Here is a 21,192-nt window from a genome sequence, read left to right on the forward strand (position 1 = left end):
TAATATTGATTTTATTTACTTTCCTTGAAAAACTAGATTTTTAAAATTAAAATTAACACAAGTGTTGCCAGAAACTTCATATCAATCTGCATCGTTCCTCTGAAACAAACTGTTCCGTTGTTAATTAAACCTATTGTTTGGTGTGTTTATTACAGCAAAGTATTTGCCATGACCGGGTATGTCTCCCATTCATTAGATATTTGTGCATCAGAAACAGTGACCACTGAGCAGCGGTAGTTCGACAGAATGAGGTTTGTTCTTGAGAAACATCAACTGGAGTGTGACAATAATATCATGTATGTGAAGAAAGCACCTTCTGTCTCCCACAACTTTTTTATTTTGTTCTCTGCTTTCTATAAAGGATGTGCGAATATTTGACAACTATGGATAGCAATAAATGCCTTGCGAGAATACGCTGTGTGGCGAAAATACAGACAGGGAAGAGGTTGTGGGTAAAGCTTAGTGGTTGAGGAAATAAAAACACAGAGACAACTGTATTAATTCCATCACCATTTTATTGCATGCTCTTACAAAATTTTGATAAAATACAGAAGGAACACATTAAGACGTACACATTACTCAGTCATGCTCTTCACTTTCGCAGTTTACTTAGGCGAGGCGCGCCGTAAGGCACATCGGAACGTTTCGCTCGCATGCGGTCACACGCGTTCAGAAACCTGCTCTCATCCTCCAAACACTTCTGCTAGCCTGTATCTGAACACTGCCACTTGATTTTGCTCTCGAAATTCGTCCAAGGCATTTCATCGCATCGGACAAATCTCTGTTCACCTTCCAGAAAAGCACATTTCTTTTTTACAAATTAGAAAAGCAAACCCATTGATTGTCTTCGTTCGCTACACAGCATGTTTACATCGAGACAAGCGCACCCCCGCAAGCAACGCAAAAGATGAAAACAAACAAATCAATCATAAAAGGGGACAAATTTACACACAGACACTCAAAAAATGGCAAATCTCATTCACAGTCAAACCTTTCATACGGGGTACGGTATTTACAAAGGATAAACACTACAAAACATACCGAAAACTAAGCAAAAACATTGTGGTTATTGCACAAAGGGGCCTATTATTAAAAATAAATTTAGTATTTAGAAATATTACACATTCTGAAACAGATGGTTCCGTTCAGAACAATACAATATAATTGCTACATAGTGTTTCTTTTCGAACAAAAGAAACCAGAGTACATAAGTTTTTCCATTGTACCAGCGAATCGACGTCTCCACATTTGTTCTGGACAAAATGCAGAACGATTCGTATAGTATTTTGCTCAAAAGACTTACTGGTTGAGTATTTCGCAATTAATATCATTATAAATAGGAAATAAGATACAAAATTATTACGCTGAAGTACGAGAGAATTAAAAACAAACTGATCATAGTCATAACGTGTACATAACTGTGTCACCTCTAGCTAATATCAACGCCTGAAGAACAAAACACCACTTATCATACTCTTTTTTTATAGTGGTCTCGCGAGCCATACACAACTTTTAAATAATAATTACACATCCTTCGATTCGCAACAACAAGGCACTCCATTCGGCGACGTAGCTCCGTCGGAATGTATGGGTCGTGTGGGAACAGGCGGTAAAGCGGGGGAGTGTTAACTGCTCATGCGCAACAGCAACGAAACCCGCTCAGCCGTCGGTTCCGAAGCGAGGAGACACTTGTCTCTCTCTCTCTTGAAAGCAGTCTTTGACACACTCAGAATTCACGCACAAGAAAACCACATGGCCCCTCCGCGCACCGGACAAGTTTCCGGCTTCAATCAGGATATAACAGTCAGTCGACGGCCGCGTTAGTGGCGACAGCCTGGTAACGAAGAGTGATGACAGACGCAACAAAGTGAGAACAAGAAATGCAGGGGCGCCTATTCAGACGAGCAGCGCTCGCTCGCGGCGGTGTTTTCCTTGTGGGAGGGTCCTTCAGTCCCAGTCGCCGACGAACATGGCTCTCGGCGTCGGTGGGATGTAGGCTCTCGTCGGGATAGGCAGGCGGCCGTATATGTGGTTGTAAGGCGATTCTAGCGCCTCAGAGTCTGCAACAGAAACACGAGCAGCGTTATAGCACAGCTGCAGGAAGAGGCAGTCACATTACACAGCAAATGAGTACAGTGTTTCATCCCCTCCTATTCTCTCCTTATCATTCTGAACTAATACGTAATTTGCCTACGGTAAAATTTCCCTCTACCTCGTTCCACTGTTTTTCGTACTGAGCTTCGACATTTCTTGTGCATTCATTACAACTGAGCTTCTCAAAACTCATATTGTTCTTAGTATTCAGTTATCTTCGTCTAACAGTTGCACCTCACACCTTCCGTAGAAAAATCTAAGTATTTTTATATTGTTCTAGTTAAGAATACTTCTATTCCGTAGTGATTTCGTAAAAAGGTATCAGCTATTAGTTAAACACATGTCAGATGTTGAGAGCCATAAGGGTCCAAGGCACAAACACGGAGTTTCGAGAAAAATAGATGTTTGTGAAAATCAAATTTATAGGCAAACCACCACTCTCATAGATTTAACTTGTTATTTAACCAAGTCACAACACCCTGTATCTCCTATAAAAAATAATATACCCACTTTATGTTACGAAATTTTAATTAATGTTTAGGATTACTATTATTAATGTTAACAAACAAAATTTTCATAAATAATCTAGCATCAATCTCATTTTCACTGTCGTATGGTTTGTAATTTACGTGAAACTAGAATCAGAACATAAAGAACAGATACTAAACACATTACACACCCAATTGTGACCTCTCCCAGCACTTCATGGTTCTCCTTATCACCATTTTCATTAACAACATTCTCCGGATTGAGGTTCAGATAAAACTGGCTGTTCACCTCAGGCATGACATCCAGTAGTTTTGTTAAGTCCGTGAGTTTTAAATTCAATTTAGTAGTTTTGTTAAGTCTTCATGTTTCAAGGTTGATATTTGCCTTCCACCTACGTATTTGGGCACTAGATTTTGCAAGCTATATAGAAACTGTGGGCAACGTGGCGTGAAGAAAATTGTGACTTCACACGACTCCAATAAAGAATATGTTACTTTAAACAGCAATTCATGGCAACCTGTTCAAAACTTCATCGTTACAAAATTTCTGGAACGTGCATTGTCACCAAAAATCTCATCTTTTGGTTTGGTTGTGAGGTCGGTAATATTCGTAAAGGTTTCCAAATCCTCAGCGTCCATTTTACAGACATGAATGCTGAAACCATGGAACATGACGCAGTGGTAATCGCATTCCTTCAAGTGTTTCCTGCTTTTATGAAGAAATGGGCTTCAGTGTAGCCAGTGAGAGTTCCTACAGCAATGAAAATTTATGCTTTGGACCCATATGGAAGTGAATATCTGAGAAATAAGTGAGATAGCTTTTCACAAATACACATATATACCAGTATAGCGGTACAACAGAGTAACACTGATTCACCGTAAGATAAACAGATGTCAGGAGCATGCATACATGCTACAATCGCAAAACCGATAACGGTGTGCTTCAGGCCCTTATGGTTCTCAGCACCTCGTTTCATTCTTAGTCACATTTTTCTTACTCGCGGGAGGCATGAAAAGCAATTCCTTATTACTTGGGCAGATTCACATGACTGGACACATTAAAAAGGTACTTTTTTTTTAACAAGCTGTTTTATAAAGAGAGGATACTGCCTATTTGTCTTTCATTGCAACATTTACGGGTTGGCATTCAGGTATAGCTTTATATTAACCAGTACCAACTATGATATTTGTTTACTGCGGTGTTTGTTCGCCAGAGAGGTGGTGGAGAAACAAAATAAACAGGACGGAGAGGAACAGTTAAACAAGACGATTAAGAAACTGCAAATGTCTTTTTGGAAATGAATGACAGATTATAGCAAATAAAAAGAACATGCAGTTTAAGAAAGTTGTTACGAATTAAAAAAAGAACTGCAAATATATAGAGACACACCGAAAGGAAAAATTTGTAACTGTAGTTGGATGTTAAGTTACAGCCACGTGAAGGATTTTCAACATTTCCATCTGAATAAAACATAATGTACAGGTAAATGAAACGGATCGGATGTTATGGAATAGCGTAGAATGAATGTGAAATGAAAATATTTTGTCGAGACCTAGTAACACCTTTCCACAACATTTAGAGACCTTTGTCGTGCCATTTTATAATAGTGATTAATGATTATTCAGTGGTAGTTTTGTTACTAGCTACGTCTTCGTTCCCGGTTTTGTTTCACGCTGTATGAGATCCAGCTTATATGTTCCGGTGTATTTGCTGATTTCTGCTGCACTGCGCAGACTGCTCAGTTCAATACTCGGATAATTTTGAATTCTCATCCCTGAAGGAGACATATTTTGTACAGTTTAGTAGACTGATACCTTGCAGTCTTAACATGCATGTACCTCTATGGTATACCTTCTCCATGCATATTATTTTCTTTACTGTCTCCTGCTCCACCCAAAAAAGTAATTTAAATTTCTTACACATAGTCATATTTTATTTTGCCGCTGCCGAATTAGTAGACAGTCAGTGCGTGAATGTTAGACACAAAGTGACCCACAGAAGAAACACAAACCTTTGAGTTAATGGTAGGAAAAGGAGTAGATAAAAAGAGAGATCACACAAATGGAAACCCCAGTAACCATAGATTGAACATATGCAACACAGACGTGCGTAAAGAACCATTTACCAGAACAGATATTTGAAATGTGACACACAAGTAAGCAAGTGTATTGAGGACGAATTATGTATGTGACTTTCTTACTGTTCACTCGTAAATCAGATTCCCTTTATCAGAAGAAAATCTGGAGTAGAACTGAAAATTAAAGTAAGAACATACATATACACAGAACATATTTTAAATTTTGATAGAGGTGCAGATACTGAAATAAGTATTTTACAAAATTTGAAGAAGTAGTTATGTAAATTATCAGTGTTAGTAATTGTGTCGGAAAATGTGTCTTAGTATACTCAATTCTCAGCAAAAAACAGTTTATATTTCGGAACTTAACTAAAGAATAAACGTACCATCCGTATAATTATTTGGTTACAGATTGCCTTTATGATAAATTCCTTCTCATTAGTCCACGTCACTTATTAACAACTGGTTAGTGATTTTCCTTTCGTTACGGCTGTGTACGGAATGAGCAATGTTATTTTCTGCCCCGTCCGCAATTCTTCTGAACCCATCTATAGTTGTCATTAATGAACACAGCACGTTGGTTATACAACAGCTGATTGCGTTAAAATTATCAGTGTCCCATATTTAACACGCCCATTGAGTCTTATGTAGGTAAACAGCGTTACCTTCAGTACTTTCCTGACCCCAACACGGTATTATTTGATCTGTGCAATGACTGAAATCCCCATTCGCTTGAAGAAACCAGCGTCGTGACTCTTCGGTTAGGCCATGGCTTTCCATTCCAGTGGGACCCACGAAACGGGACCACGAACTACAGGGAGTGCCACCTCACCTCTGCTACCATGAAAATTTTTAATCTATTCATTGCTTTCAACGTTTTTTGCTGCAGTTTGTCATTCATTAAAAAAAAAGAGACAGGAGTTCGACAATGTAAAACGGTGCAAGGTGTTCGAATTTCTTAGGAAATAAATGTAAGCTATAGGTATAAACAGGCAATATACAATATTTACAAGAGTCAAGGAGGGATAGATAATGAATAAAAGCCCAGAAAAGAAGTGATCGGTTATATAGAGAGTACCGTATGTCGCCGCTACTGTTCACTGTGTACGTCAAACAGCGATGACGGAAATAATAGACAGGTTTGGGAGTGGCATTAAAATCCAGGATTGAACGATATCAACGCGCAGATTCAATGATGGCATTGTTACTGTTAATGAGACTTGGGAGGAATTGCAGAACCTGTTGAACGGAACGAACAGTCTAAAGATGTGCACTGAGAATAAATCGAAAGACGAAAGCAACGAGAAGTAGCAGAAATGAGATTAACGATAAACACCAAAATTAGAGATCGAGAAGAAGATGAAACAAATGAATTCTACTAGCTAGGAAGTAAAATAATGTATAATGGATGAAGCAAGGAAATAAAAAGTAAATTAGCAGGGGCAAAGAACTCGTTCTTGGCCAGTAGATGACTGATATTGTCAAACATCGCTATTAACTTCGGAGAATGTTCGTTCGGATTAGAGCATTGTATTGAAGTGAATCATGGATTGTGGGAAAAGTAGAAAAGAGGAGGCTTGGAGTGTGTGAGCCGTTGCAGTATAGAAGGATGCTCTAAATTAGGTGGACTGATAAGATAAGAAATGAGTAGGTTCTCCAGAGAATCGGCGAGGAAAGAAATATATGGAGCTGACAGGAAGAAGGGTCTGAATGAAAGCACACGTGTTATCAAGGAATAACTTTCCTGGTACTAGAGGGAGCTGTAAAGGTAAAGACTGTAGGGGAAGAGGAGAGATTCTAATATATACAGAGGGGTCCAAAAAATTGTATCCACAGTTTAAAAGTCCATAACTTGCAAACTGATTGACGGAGTTGTCTCATTTTTGGTGAAAGTGTAGCTTAAAGTCCAACTTAAAGATATCACTGTAGGTGTTCGAAATGGTCACCATTAACATCCACACACAAACGATGCCGCCGAACTGCAGCACGAACTACTGACTGCAACTTGTTCAGCTGGATATTTGCACATGAATGTACGATGGATTCTCGAAGTTCATCCAATGTGCGTGGCTTTTGTCGATAAACGACGTCCTTTAGTGTTCCCCACAGGTAAGATTCCAGAAGAATTAGGTCCGGGGAACGTGGTAGATACTCCACAGCACCTCTACGGCCTATCCATCTTCCTGGTGGATTTTCGTCGAGATACGCCCTAACACGATTTTGGTAGTGGGCTGGGGCATCATCTTGTTGAAAGTAAACTCTTCCGTCTCCATACAAGTCTCGGATGGCAGGTAAAATGGATGTCTGAAGCTTCTGAAGGTACACCTCACCGGTAACTGTGTCGTCAATGAAGAATGGCCCAATCAAGCCCCGGTAAGACAACCCACACCACACATCTAATCCTGGCAAATTCACGGCTTTGTCTACATGGACGTTCGGATTTTCGGCCCAGTAGATGCAGTTGTGGCGATTTACTGTACCACTGAGTTTGAACTGTGCCTCATCAGACCACACAGTCATCTGTACTCCATTCTACGATCTGGGTCGTCCTCGTTCATTGAGTGTAGCAATCGTTTGATACTCATTTCGCCATTGCCGTTGCACCTCATTAATGCTTTCGTACTTAAAATACCACTTCAAAACTGTCTTCCTTTCATCGAACGTAAGCTTTGCGCCAGTCATGTTTACCCGAGTAACTAGGTGCAACTAAGAACAAAACACTGACTATCTGGCGACTGTCATCTGACAAAACAAAACAACGCTTGTGTGGCGATAGCCGGAACTACAAACTATTAAACTACCAAAGGTGAGACAACTCCGTCAATTAGTTTGCCAGTTATGGACTTTTAAATAGTTGATACATTTTTTTGGACCCCTCTGTAGATCAAATGAAGACGTTGGTTGTAAATGCTACTCTGAGATGAAGAGGTTGGCACAGGAGAGGAATTCGTTGCGGGTCGCACCAGACCAGTCAGAAGAGTGGTGGGGCAAAAGTAAAGTATAGTTTGTCCCCCCCCCCGGGTCTTGGGTGCTTTGTCGCGAGTTAGTAGGAGCTCAGAAGGAGAGCGAGAGAGACAGAGAGAGGCATGCGTGTTACCGTAGCGGCAGCGGCTTTGACGAGTGCATACACACCCATGCCGCTGTCGAAGGAGCGCGCGTGCCACATGGTGGGCGGCGGGTGGTGGCCGTGGTGCGGGTGGTGGTTGTGGTGGTGCTGGTGGTAGATGGCCTGCTGCGCCTGCACGTGCGCCTGCGGCGGGAAGGCGGCGAAGCGGCCCACCACCGACGGCGGGGGCGGCGGCGCCGCCTCCTTGGGCGGCGGCACGCGTGACGTCACGAATTTGGGCACACGTGCGCGCAGCCCGCAGTAGTACGGGTCATCTGCAACAAGAGAACACCACCTTGTAAGTACGAGTTCACAGCAGCTGCCTAATAGCTTCTCACTCTAGAATGGTTAGGTTCTTTAACAGCTGTTAAACCGAGTAATGGTAAACCTGTGTCTCATCAAAAGTATCCAGACATCTGTTATTAGACATTAATATGGAGTGTGTCCATCCTTCGCCTGTATGATGGCTTTGCTGGGGACAGTATGAGTGAGGTGTGTGAATGTCTGTGGAGGAATAGCAGCCCATTTTTTCTCAAGACCCGAAACCAAAGAAGGTAGTGATGTTGGGCACAGGGTCTTGAGCGAAGATGTTCCATTGATTTCAGGTCGGGACTTTTGCAGGTCATCCCATTTCAGAAATGTTACTGTCCACAAAACATTATGCTACTTTAGGACAGGTTACACTTTCATGCCGATACAATGTCGTCTCCTAACTATTCCGCTACTGTATGCAGTACATATGCTGCAAAATGTGTCCATACCCCTCCGTATTTAGCCTTCTCATAACCGCAATATGGAGACCACACGCTAACCACGAGCCGCGCGGGATTAGGCGAGCGGTCTAAGGCGCTGCAGTCATGGACTGTGCGGCTGGTCCCGGCGGAGGTTCGAGTCCTCCCTCGGGAATGGGTGTGTGTGTTTGTCCTTAGGATAATTTAGGTTAAGTAGTGTGTAAGCTTAGGGACTGATGACCTTAGCAGTTAAGTCCCATCAGATTTCACACACACACACTAAACACGAGAAATACCCACATACCTAATCCCATCCATACTTCACTGCTGACACGACATATGAAAACTGTTACGAACTCCAGGAGTTCAACATTTCAAAACTCTTCCATCAGACTGCCACAGGGTGTAGAGTGATTCATCACTCCAGATTACTTCTTTCCAGTCATCTACTGTCCGCTTGCTACTATCCCTACACGGATTGTGCAACCTGCTGCTGATAGCACTTTGGAGTGATTCTTCCACCGATTTCATGTAAATGTGTACAGCCATCGTCCGCAATGCATAACGGTCCCTGTCCATCAGTGCATAAGGTGTGCCTGGTGCCGTTCAGCTGTGGCTGTTCCATCGCATCTGTCTCGTCTTGGAAACAGGAAGATATAACCGCAGCTAAACCACTTCACAGTCACATCACCAGCAGTTGACTTAGGCAGCTTCACAAACATTGCTATGTCCGTGATGGGCTTGTTACTGATGTGACGTCCGAAAATTAATCCACGTTTCAAGTCACTGAGTTTTCCTGTCGGATGTAGTGTGCTATTACTGCTTCTCTACTGACAACGCAATACTCTCCACTATCTTTTATACTGATAGGTCTGCCTCTCATGACATCTACCCGTCAGTTGCGAGTTATATACCGGTGTCTGGATACTTTTTCTCGGACAGAGTACATCCTTTGGCTATACGTCATGCTGGCTAGTGCCGGACAGGAGATTGGTTTACAGTAACCAACGAAAAGAACACAAGATGATAATTTTTGTCCCTGTTGCAACAGCTAATTCAATTCTAGGGGCATTTAAGGTTGGCACGTGACATATTTAATTCTGACGATCTTAAATCATCGACTCTAGCATACTTAGGTATGACAAGGGTGGCTGTGACCAACCTTTGAGGTAGCGCGTCATTCGATGATAATTTCGTTATCACCCAAATAAAAGTTGATTAACTTCTTCTTCTTCTACTTCAAGTGCGAACACTTCTACTTCAAGTGCGAACATTTCAGGATGGGTTTTACCATGACTGTAAACAATATCTATTGAAACTCCATGTTTACTATTACTAATCACAATTTTTAAAATTTCCAACAAGTTTTTGAGAGTATTAAAACCGAATCATTAGGAATATGTGGATTAATATAAGTATGTGTTACGTGTACGACTTTGGAATAACTGTCCACTTCCAGAAGACAAAAACGAAATACTGTTTTAGTACATGGCTCGAATGTTGTGGAGGTCTTTGATTGCTAATATGAACAAAAATATAAATATAGAAATACCTCCAGTTGTCACAGGCTCCGGATTCTACCGTGTTTGCATTACACACACTTCGTAAACACTTAAGTACGCGAATAGGGCATCTAGACTTTAATAAGTGCAAAGAATACACAAAGTAATAATGTTGTCATCAGTCACAAAAAACATAACACTATTTTAGTGCAAGTCTGAAAGTATTATAGAGGTCTTGGGTTGCAAAATGTTTTAAATAAAATAAACAGATCCGCTAACAAGTTGACAGGGAGTGCCGAAAATGATAGTTTCGATATGGCATATTCATTTGACGTTGAGCTGCCATTACATGGTGATGATCAAGATAATACACATTCTTTTAAATTTTGCATCTTATTATATTAATTCTCCCTTGATATTACAACAGACTACTGGAAATAAGCCATCCGCAAAGAAAAAACTGTAGAATTCGAAAAGTTTCTGAGGGCACTTTTCGATTAGTACGTGGTAATGAGAAAAGTATTGTCATTGATTGTAGCACATGAAATCATGATTTGTAACAAAGGCAAAACAACATACAATGAAGCGACAGTCATGTATGTCAGTGATGCGACTCACAAAGAGGTTCCAGAGTGGGACAGTCCGCTCCAGATCGGTTCATCCGAGTCAGCACCCGGCCAGCTGACAAATACAGTTGTCGACTTTTTATTAGAAAATTCTGAAGAGAACTTTTGCAGAGTCCGCACACGTCAGTAATGCTGCCAGATGCGCTTTGGTGACATCTTCGTTGCAGGCGTGAGGAGTCGTTAGCATACCTTTGTACTGTTTCTGCTGCATGTTGTTTTTGGTCTAGTCGCAGAAACTGGGTATCTGTTTACGCAGGATTCCGTTATTATATTTCTGGGCTAATGCAATTCCCATAGCTGTCGCCGTTAATCATCTATTGGGCCACACACATGTTATTATTCTTTAACGTATGCGTATTTATCAATGCAAGACAAAAATGAAGACTTGGCGAGCATTTAGCTGGACAGGGCGTGCAAAGAGCACAGCGCAACATTCCCCGCCAGCGGTCACAAACACTGCTGTATGCGAACTGTTTGTGTGAGAGTCTGAAGATATTTCACTCGTTCGTAATCAGCTTGAGATATAGCTGCTTCTACAAAAACAACTTTCTCTACAACAAGAGCGCTGACTGGGAACCACGATGAGTACACCCACACCCGCAGCGACCACCCGCAATCGATTGGGTTTCTGGTTACCAGCAGTTACCACTGCGGGAGGTCTCCATTTGCAGTGTGTGACACGTGCGCCGCCTCAGCAACAGCACGCGATCTTCAAAAGGTGCCGCCTGCAGCAGGCAACAGAGTAATGGTACACACAAGTGTGTTACGTGTCTGTGTCGTAGCTCTGCCCGCTAATAACGTATTTCTTTGATATCTTCAACAGCAAATTACTCTTTAGCTGCAGAAACGTGACACTAGAATTCACCAGTACAGTAGAGTCTTGCCTATCGTGACAATTAATAACGAAGCGGAATTAGGGCTGTTACGGTCGTCTACACAAAAGGGAAGAAAAACATAAGACAGTCGGTATTTAACGATCGGCCGATTCGAGAGCTATTGTGTGCCGGAGAAGCAATAAATTGCGCTCTCCTTTTATTGCGCTTGCGAAGCGGCTACGCGGATTAATCTTGCAGCGAACGGCAGACGCAAAATGGAAAAAAAGGAAGCGAGCAACGTAATCGGTCTCCACAGTTTGGCGAGTCCCGATTGGTGCGCCTACACCCCGGGCGCTGTCGTACCACTGTGCGTAATAACTGGTTCTGGTCCCGACGTGCGAACGGTGACAGGCTAATGGGCCGCACATTCTGAATTCCGCATCTGAGATGAGGCTCCGAACAGAGGGCTCCCAGATACAGAGGGGGTAATTGGCGAGCATGGCGAATAAATTTTTCCCGTGTATTGATGCGTTCTGGCCGACGGTAGGGAGCCTTGTTCAATGGCCATGATGATGAAGTCGTCGACGGTGGACAATGGCCGTTAGCTGATTAAGCCAGGGAAAATCGCTGGACGAATAACATCTTATTATCACCGTTGTTGCCATGATACTGCACAAACTGCCAATATTCCAGCCTTATACGACTTTTCGAATAAACCAGGCTTCTTATAATGCTTTCGAACGAAAGTCATTGTCCTGATGTAACTTTTACAGCACACTAAAAAAAAAATACATAAAATTATTCAAGCAGTTGTCTCCAAGAAACAGTGGCAATTACGAAGACCCCTAGTGAAACAGTAGCCTATGAGGATCGCAGGCACTAAAGAAAAGTGAAAAACTCAACGAAGTAGGAAGAGGCGGATGGAGACAAGAGACTCGCTTTCCTTCCTTGCTTGGGGACGCTGTCAAACAGAATTGCGAGGCTGCTTGGAAAAGACAACATGAAAACCGTCTTCCGACCATCGCCTGACACGAAAGACTTCCTCGGCCGTCGAGACACCCATTAAAACTTAACCTACCAGAGATATACAGCATTCCTTGTGAATGAGATCGCCATTACATCGGGCAAAGGCAGCGCCGCATCTCGAAACGCTACGAGGAACTCATCAGCTGAGTACGACTTGGACATACAGAGAAATGATCAGCAGCAGAGCATAACATAAACGACGATCACACTTTCGATTTTGTGAACAGCAAGTTAATATGCCGAGCAACCGGTTATTGGTACAGCATTGTAAAGGAATCTGTAGAAATAAAGACGCACGAGAACCTCGTCAGCAGCGACGAATGTTACCAACTTAGTCCGGTGTGGAATCCCGCGTTAACTGCAGTAGAACAAGATATATAAAAGAAATACTGAATAAAATGTTTGCACTCAATTCTCTAAAAAGAGCAAAGTACGCTCTTGACCGTCAGGGGAGAGAATGAAATGTTCTAAAAAAAAAATCGACACTACGCCAGATGAAGATGTTTTAGACACTGGTCGAAACGCCGCGGTATCTTATTAACGCTACCACCATACTGGAAACGCGAGAAAGTCTACGTTCTCACATACAACTAGAGGGAATTTCCATTACCAGGGAACTCTGCAGTTCTTTGGCTTTCGGTAGTCATCAGACAATAAGGTTTCCTTCCATGGTGAAAAAGTTAGGGATCCTCGGATGCGAAGAAGATTCGACGCTAACCGCATCCAACTGCGCGATGTCTGTTACAAATTTTTATTACCAGCAATTTTAAAGTAATGGTGTGTATGTAATAAAGCACACTATTCGTGTTCTGTGACACGTATCTGCGGAGTATTACGTGATTCAAGCCACGGGATGGGTTAAGTGAGCCTTAAGCGAACAGCATCTGCTACTTGTGCAAGTATTTACTCGTAACATTTGCTCAAATGTGTGTGAATTCCTAAGGGGCAAAGCTACTGAGGTCATCGGTCCCTAGACTTAGACACTACTTAAACTAACTTAAATCAACTTACGTTAAGAACAACACACACACGTCCACGCCCGAGGGAGGACTCGAACCTCCTTCGGGAGGGGCCGCGCAATCCGTTACATGACGCCTCAAACCACGCAACCACTCCGCGCAGCTACTCGTAACAGTTTGGAGTTTAATACAGCAGTGAATACTTGTCATTGTAATAGGAATCTTCGCCTTTATTCTGAATGACCGTTTAATTTCCTTACTTATGAGTCACTGGTTACAAACCAAACAGAGCATTCCTCTACATTTGGTAACACACTGGAGAACTGTGACTGTTTTCTCCCTTACTGAAATCTAACTAACTGGCCTAGGTGTTCTTTCAAAACGGCTATGGGCCGTTCTCCCGCGACAAAGCTCTTATTACGTTCCACGTAAGTACTCTCCAGACAAGGTCATAAACAGTACCCTACTTTTTGACGATTTATTGCACTGAATTTATCAACAATATCTTGCATGTTCTACTGTCCTGTCATAATGTTCTGCAATCAATGCTATCTTCTGTATCACGTAATATTCAGTTAGCAGAGGCATTCATACGGTATGATACCACTCTACACCGTAGCGACGAGGTGGTTTTGCAGGAGACGGCGGCCTATATGTTGTCGCTTCCCAGCACAGAAACCTATCATCCAAACTCTGTTGACATTGACATTTTATCATCATGGAGGTGGCCATAATACAGCCACTAGTCTCTGATTCTTGACACAATCGACCATCGGAAGGCCAGTGTCTAAACCTTCATGGGTAAGGAGTGCCGTGTAGTCTGGACCTGATGACCATTACCTTTCCCTAAAACTTCTGCAACACTCATTCTGGCAGTCATAACCAAGAAGTAAAGAAGGCAGGTATGATTTAACTGGCAGTTGACACCGTGGTCATTAGTGACGGCCGACCGGAGTGGCCGAGCGGTTCTAGGCGCTACAGTCTGGAACCGCGCGACCGCTACGGTCGCAGGTTCGAATCCTGCCTCGGGCATGGATGTATGTGATGTCCTTAGGTTAGTTAGGTTTAAGTAGTTCTAAGTTCTAGGCGACTGATGACCTCAGAAGTTAAGTCGCATAGTGCTCAGAGCCATTTTTTTGCTCAGAGCCACTGCCACTAAACGTGCGAAGTTACGCGACTGTTATGCCAAATTGTTTCTCGAGAATAAGGAAATCAATTTGATACTGACGTGACTAATTTTTCGCTACGCACGATCTGGCCTCTGTGCGCCCGTGGGAACGGAGACGCAATGGCGCATCTTCCCAGAATCCGTGGTCGAGTCAACAAAAGACAGCGCCGGGTCGGCACGCACGGCGGCTCGGCCCAGCGCCGGAATGCCGTCCAATTTTGTGCGAATTAGAAGCTGTCACGACCGCGTCAGCGGCAAAGCGACAAGTCGCCTCAGTCTCCTTTATGCGCTACCGCTGCGGAGGATCCCGGCCGGCCCAAGAAAGGAGTCCAATTACTTTCACTGGAATACTTGGCTTTTGTGCGGAGGAATTCGATTGCCGCAACAGATGGTGCAGTAATTACAGTCGGGCGTGGCGTTCGGGCGCCACACATGTGGCAAGTTTTTTTGGCTAGCTTACCTGTAACAAAAGTGCGACATTTATTTTTTTTATGCAGTAGGTCGTCCTCCGAATGGTTTGATTTCGTCCTGCATTTCCTTCACTTGTGGATCTGTGCCATTTGACATCGTCAATAATCAAATTTCTTATAGCAATGATCAAACTTGACATTTGGTGAACACGTGTTTTGTTTACATTTTTACGTGAGTTGTTTACGTTTTCAGAGTTTCCCAGTAACCTAGCGCCCTTGTTGTTCCATGAAATCATGCTACCGACCACTACTTCTACTGGATAACTATGGTAACTATTTTTAATGTTATCAAAGAATAATTTGATTATATGATTTTATATTTGTTCTACTGATTTAATAATAACATTCGCACGATTTGCACTCTCTGCAAATTACGACCTTCTTTCTTTGTTGAGGTCTACTTCACCGGAATAGCGTAGTGCATATCCCACTTCTACTTTTTCGTTTGATATCATACTTTAAACTCCCTTTTTAACACTCCTGAACGGGTTGGTACATTGGTCCATTTAATTTCCATCATATTTTCGTAACACCGCATATCCAAAGCCTATTGTTATCGGATTCTCCAGTAATTGTAGGCGTTTCTCTTCTGAGAGTGGATTTCGTCTTCTAAGCAGATTCAAAACCTTTGCCCATTCAGTATTTCGCTGAAGAACCTCTTCCTTTTCTGCCCTACTGTTTATTTTTCCCCCATAGAAATCATGGCCATAAAATTACTTTTTAAAAATTACAGTGCTAGGACGGACGAGATGATACACAATAAAGCAAATTATAAGAAATAGGTAACGAGCTAACAAAATTAATTTATTGGCGACAGTCTTAATACACATTAGTCTGATGTACAATAATATCCGACTGAAGGTCGTACAATAACACTGAACCTTGTTGAGGAAAACAAGAATCAGAGCTGTCTTGTACGTTAGAAGACGGAAATAACGCCGGCCGCTGTGGCCGAGCGGTTCTAGGCGCTTCAGACCGGAACCGTGCTGCTGCTACGGTCGCAGGTTCGAATCCTGCCTCGGGCATGGCTGTATGTCATGTCATTAGGTTAGTCAGGTTTAAGTCTAGGGGACTGATGACCTCAGATGTTAATTCCCATAGTGCTTGGAGCCATTTGAACGGAAATAACGGAAAATACAGTAGATTTATAGACGTCAGTGATGGGTGTATAGTCATCCATACTAGACATCCAAATTCTGTCATTTTGTACTGTGCGTTTCTCAACTTCAGAGCATCACTTTGCTTTTGAACTTACACTCCTGGAAATTGAAATAAGAACACCGTGAATTCATTGTCCCAGGAAGGGGAAACTTTATTGACACATTCCTGGGGTCAGATACATCACATGATCACACTGACAGAACCACAGGCACATAGACACAGGCAACAGAGCATGCACAATGTCGGCACTAGTACAGTGTATATCCACCTTTCGCAGCAATGCAGGCTGCTATTCTCCCATGGAGACGATCGTAGAGATGCTGGATGTAGTCCTGTGGAACGGCTTGCCATGCCATTTCCACCTGGCGCCTCAGTTGGACCAACGTTCGTGCTGGACGTGCAGACCGCGTGAGACGACGCTTCATCCAGTCCCAAACATGCTCAATGGGGGACAGATCCGGAGATCTTGCTGGCCAGGGTAGTTGACTTACACCTTCTAGAGCACGTTGGGTGGCACGGGATACATGCGGACGTGCATTGTCCTGTTGGAACAGCAAGTTCCCTTGCCGGTCTAGGAATGGTAGAACGATGGGTTCGATGACGGTTTGGATGTACCGTGCACTATTCAGTGTCCCCTCGACGATCACCAGTGGTGTACGGCCAGTGTAGGAGATCGCTCCCCACACCATGATGCCGGGTGTTGGCCCTGTGTGCCTCGGTCGTATGCAGTCCTGATTGTGGCGCTCACCTGCACGGCGCCAAACACGCATACGACCATCATTGGCACCAAGGCAGAAGCGACTCTCATCGCTGAAGACGACACGTCTCCATTCGTCCCTCCATTCACGCCTGTCGCGACACCACTGGAGGCGGGCTGCACGATGTTGGGGCGTGAGCGGAAGACGGCCTAACGGTGTGCGGGACCGTAGCCCAGCTTCATGGAGACGGTTGCGAATGGTCCTCGCCGATACCCCAGGAGCAACAGTGTCCCTAATTTGCTGGGAAGTGGCGGTGCGGTCCCCTACGGCACTGCGTAGGATCCTACGGTCTTGGCGTGCATCCGTGCGTCGCTGCGGTCCGGTCCCAGGTCGACGGGCACGTGCACCTTCCGCCGACCACTGGCGACAACATCGATGTACTGTTGAGCAATTCGGCGGTACGTCCACCCGGCCTCCCGCATGCCCACTATACGCCCTCGCTCAAAGTCCGTCAACTGCACATACGGTTCACGTCCACGCTGTCGCGGCATGCTACCAGTGTTAAAGACTGCGATGGAGCTCCGTATGCCACGGCAAACTGGCTGACACTGACGGCGGCGGTGCACAAATGCTGCGCAGCTAGCGCCATTCGACGGCCAACACCGCGGTTCCTGATGTGTCCGCTGTGCCGTGCGTGTGATCATTGCTTGTACAGCCCTCTCGCAGTGTCCGGAGCAAGTATGGTGGGTCTGACACACCGGTGTCAATGTGTTCTTTTTTCCATTTCCAGGAGTGTATTTATCTAGCGAATCTGTTCGCTCTATTTTATGTTACTTGTTCCGGAAAGTGTGTACTTCTGGACTCATGCGCAGCAAGTCAATGTTACCGTTTAATGGAAAACAGTAGTTCGTACCAAAATAATTTCAACGTCCTTTTATTGGCAGTCACATGAACGTCCAATTTTCTTTTATGGTTATTGTCCATCAGAAAAAAGCTATGGTAGAGGGAACGTGACAGTTCCTAAGTCTGTTTTGAACAGCGGCACAAAAAGTTATGCTAATTGCTACTGTAGAGACGGATGAGCGGAACGTAGCATAAAATTCACTGAAGTGAAACCTGATTACAATTGTCTGAAACGGTCTATTCTACTCGTTCATATCGATTTCGTAGGAATCTGAAATACTGCAACAGTAAGTTGAACGACTGTGTCATGTCAGTGCTTTTATATGCAATAAATTAATTTTGTACCACTATTTAGGATAACGTCAAACTTTATCTTCGCTAGGACCTGTTAGACATATTCTCATTATGTCACCGTTCTAGTGGTCACGCACGATCCGTCTATATGTGTATGTGTGTGTGTGTGTGTGTGTGTGTGTGTGTGTGTGTGTGTGTGGTTCAAATGGCTCTGAGCACTATGGGACATCTGCACATCTGTGGTCATCAGTCCCCTAGAACTTAGAACTACTTAAACCTAACCAACCTAAGGACATCACACACATCCATGCCCGATGCAGGATTCGAACCTGCGACCGTAGCAGTCGCGCGGTTCCGGACTGAGCGCCTAGAACCGCTGGACCACCGCGGCCGGCTGTGTGTGTGTGTGTGTGTGTGTGTGTGTGTGTGTGTGTGTGTGGAGGGGGGGGGGGTTGTACTGAGGGTTCTGGTGTAATACAAAGTACAATCTGGCGATCGACAAATTCCAACGCGTCAGCATTATCTGGCAGAGGTGATTGGAGGAGAGAGCACAATGCGTCTTGGTGAAGGCGTTCCCTAACGCTCTTCTTCGTGACATCACCTCCATACTGTTCAGGTCTTGGGTTCGACACCCCGTCGTACCTCTGCCTCCTCCTGCGTACTTTATGTTACCGAGCGCACAGTTAGAGATACTGCCCACGACTGTCCACTCAAGCAGGACGGGCAGCCACGCCGTACATACTAAACGTATCTATCGGCCGTGGCGACACTACAGAACAGTGGCCACTGAGCGAGAAGCTACAAAGTGCAGTTGTGCGTGTGTGTGTGCGTGTGTGTGTGTGTGTGTGTGTGTGTGTGTGTGTGTTTGTGCGTGCAGGGGGCAGCTCGGGCAGCCACGCGGCACCAAAGTGTACCGTAAATCAGGCCACAGCGGTGATAGTGGGCGTCGCCCCAGGTGTTGCGAGAGACAGGCCTCTCTGCCTTTACAGAACGCCCACGTGTGTTCTCTCGGTTGAGATGTCTTGCAGCGATACGGGTGGGTATTGGCTGCTATTCGCCGGTCTGGCTGCATTCATTTCAACTACACAAGTCTGATCGTTTAACATTTGTTGTTTTACAGAATCTGCTTTTTAAGGCAACTAAAAATCTAGCTCTACTACTATGATCACGGTTTCTGCAGCCCCTAATTGTAATCGCTAGGATTTGATCGGAAGGGGGACAAAAGAACAATTTCTAACAAACTGAGTGCTAAGATTACTAGGTTGCATATCAGAAATCTCCACTACGACTCTTTCTGACGGAGCAAAAGGGTCTGTAGGAGCATGTCTGGAAACCGATCCTTTGCATCGCTCGACGAAGATGATCCGTACGTTACTCTATGCATACTCGTCACGTCCTGCTTGGTGTTTTCGGGCGTACAGCCCCGTGTTTCAGATTTTATATTCTTCTAGTATTCCACCCCCTACGCATTCGCAGAAACACGTAGACAACATACATATCACAACCACTTTTCAGAATCAGCTGCAATATGAGGTGTCCAGTTAAACAAAAAGTTAGTGGCGATCTGCCTCCATCAACATATTAAGGAAGTTCTTGATTCCTGAACTGCTCCAAATGGTCTCACGGAGCTATGAAATATACCTCGTTAATCTGTTGCTGCAGTATATTCCTTAGGACCAGTTAGATGGTGTGTGGGGGCGGGGGAGATGGAGGTGATGGAGTGGATGGGCAGAGAGAGAGAGAGAGAGAGAGAGAGAGAGAGAGAGAGAGAGAGAGAGAGAGAGACCAAGTTTGTGCAGAAAAAAACTGAATTGTTTCTAGAATCGCATTAGAAGCTCGCAGTTTCAGTAAGTATCTCCGATTGCGTGAGAGTCTGAACAAGAATCCATATACATAGATAAACCGTTTCCGTACTACACGAACGAACATGAAAAAATCTTTTCTTCCTCACCTTAAGTTGCTATATTTGCAACCCTGTAATTAATATAGTAACCCACGATATAAATGAAGTTCTCGTTGCCATGCATCAATGCAACAACACACATCGGTAGTGTGATGTTGCAAGACATGTGAATATCTGGCGTTGTTTACCTGTGCACTTGTCTTTCGTACGACATTCAATAGTTGGTTACAATCTAGTCCAGACGTTACTAAAATTAGTATTATTGGTTAAAAACAGTCTTGGTTGCAATTTTAGTTTTTTAATTTACAACAACGCGTTTCGCCTTATTTAGGCATATTCAGGTTATCTTAATTTGGTATTTCTTAGAAGAATGCTTCAATCAGTGTAGCCAAAGGGCATCGTAGAATATATCAGGCTAACATCGCCTTCGTTAAACTCAGTAAAAACGTTTCTAGAAATGCCAAATTAATATTCTAGAAATATTTCTAAGAAATACCAAATTAAGATAACCTAAAGATGCCTAAATAAGGCGAAACGCGTAATTGAAAAATAAAAAACTAATATTGCAACCAAGACTGTTTTTAACCAATACTGTTAAGCACTGGTTTGCTGTATGACACATATGGACTGCAAGAATTTCTAAAATTATCACTTTTACTCCCAGAACACCCGAGGTACTGAAACACATTGTTTCACATCTTCACTCCAGTAGCAAGAAAAATCATTCGTCCCTGATTCCTGATCACTGGTTCATATTTGAATCGTTGTGTAATCGCCGCGTTTCCTTCGAATTTGTAAAGGGAATTTGTTATAAACCGGTCAATCACGTCCGTTCGTCCACTTACGATGAATAAGTGGGCTCCAGCATGACTTTTGACACGCAGTATCACTTTGAAAGTGATTATTAACTTTTGACAGCATGTGAGTGGGATAGTGAGTCTGAGCACAACACTGAAGTACAGCACGCTTGCTTCAGACTGCGTGCGCGACAGCTCGGTCACGCACGACCTCCTTGATGCAATATATTCCGACAAGCTGCGACTCTGTCGCAAGCGCCGGGGCACTCTCGTCCACGGTTCACTGCAGACTGCGGCGCTGCGAGGCAGGGGTCGTGAGTTCGCGGCCCGCCTCGTGCCTGGAACACGCGAAGCGCGCCGGGGAAAGTTCAAA

The 21,192-nt window shown here is 43.8% G+C and overlaps 1 protein-coding gene across 2 annotated transcripts in view; it reads right to left on the reverse strand.

Annotated features, from left to right (window-relative positions):
• Positions 1–497: 497 nt before the first annotated feature.
• The window catches only part of LOC126237480 (uncharacterized), a 361,405-nt gene continuing 340,710 nt past the window's right edge, over positions 498–21,192 (reverse strand). Inside the window, exons 9-10 of one of the 2 annotated variants that reach the window (XM_049947623.1) lie at positions 7,793–8,041; positions 498–2,060 (exon numbers count right to left, since the gene is read on the reverse strand). In XM_049947623.1, the coding sequence (XP_049803580.1) occupies positions 1,948–2,060; positions 7,793–8,041 (362 nt within the window). In that variant the 3' untranslated portion in view covers positions 498–1,947. Of the gene's footprint in view, positions 2,061–7,757; positions 8,042–21,192 lie in introns of both variants that reach the window. The other variant, XM_049947624.1, reaches the window with a different exon arrangement.

This window comes from Schistocerca nitens, chromosome 2 (assembly GCF_023898315.1).
Source record: "Schistocerca nitens isolate TAMUIC-IGC-003100 chromosome 2, iqSchNite1.1, whole genome shotgun sequence".
In the NCBI taxonomy this organism is placed as follows: Eukaryota; Metazoa; Arthropoda; class Insecta; order Orthoptera; family Acrididae; genus Schistocerca; species Schistocerca nitens.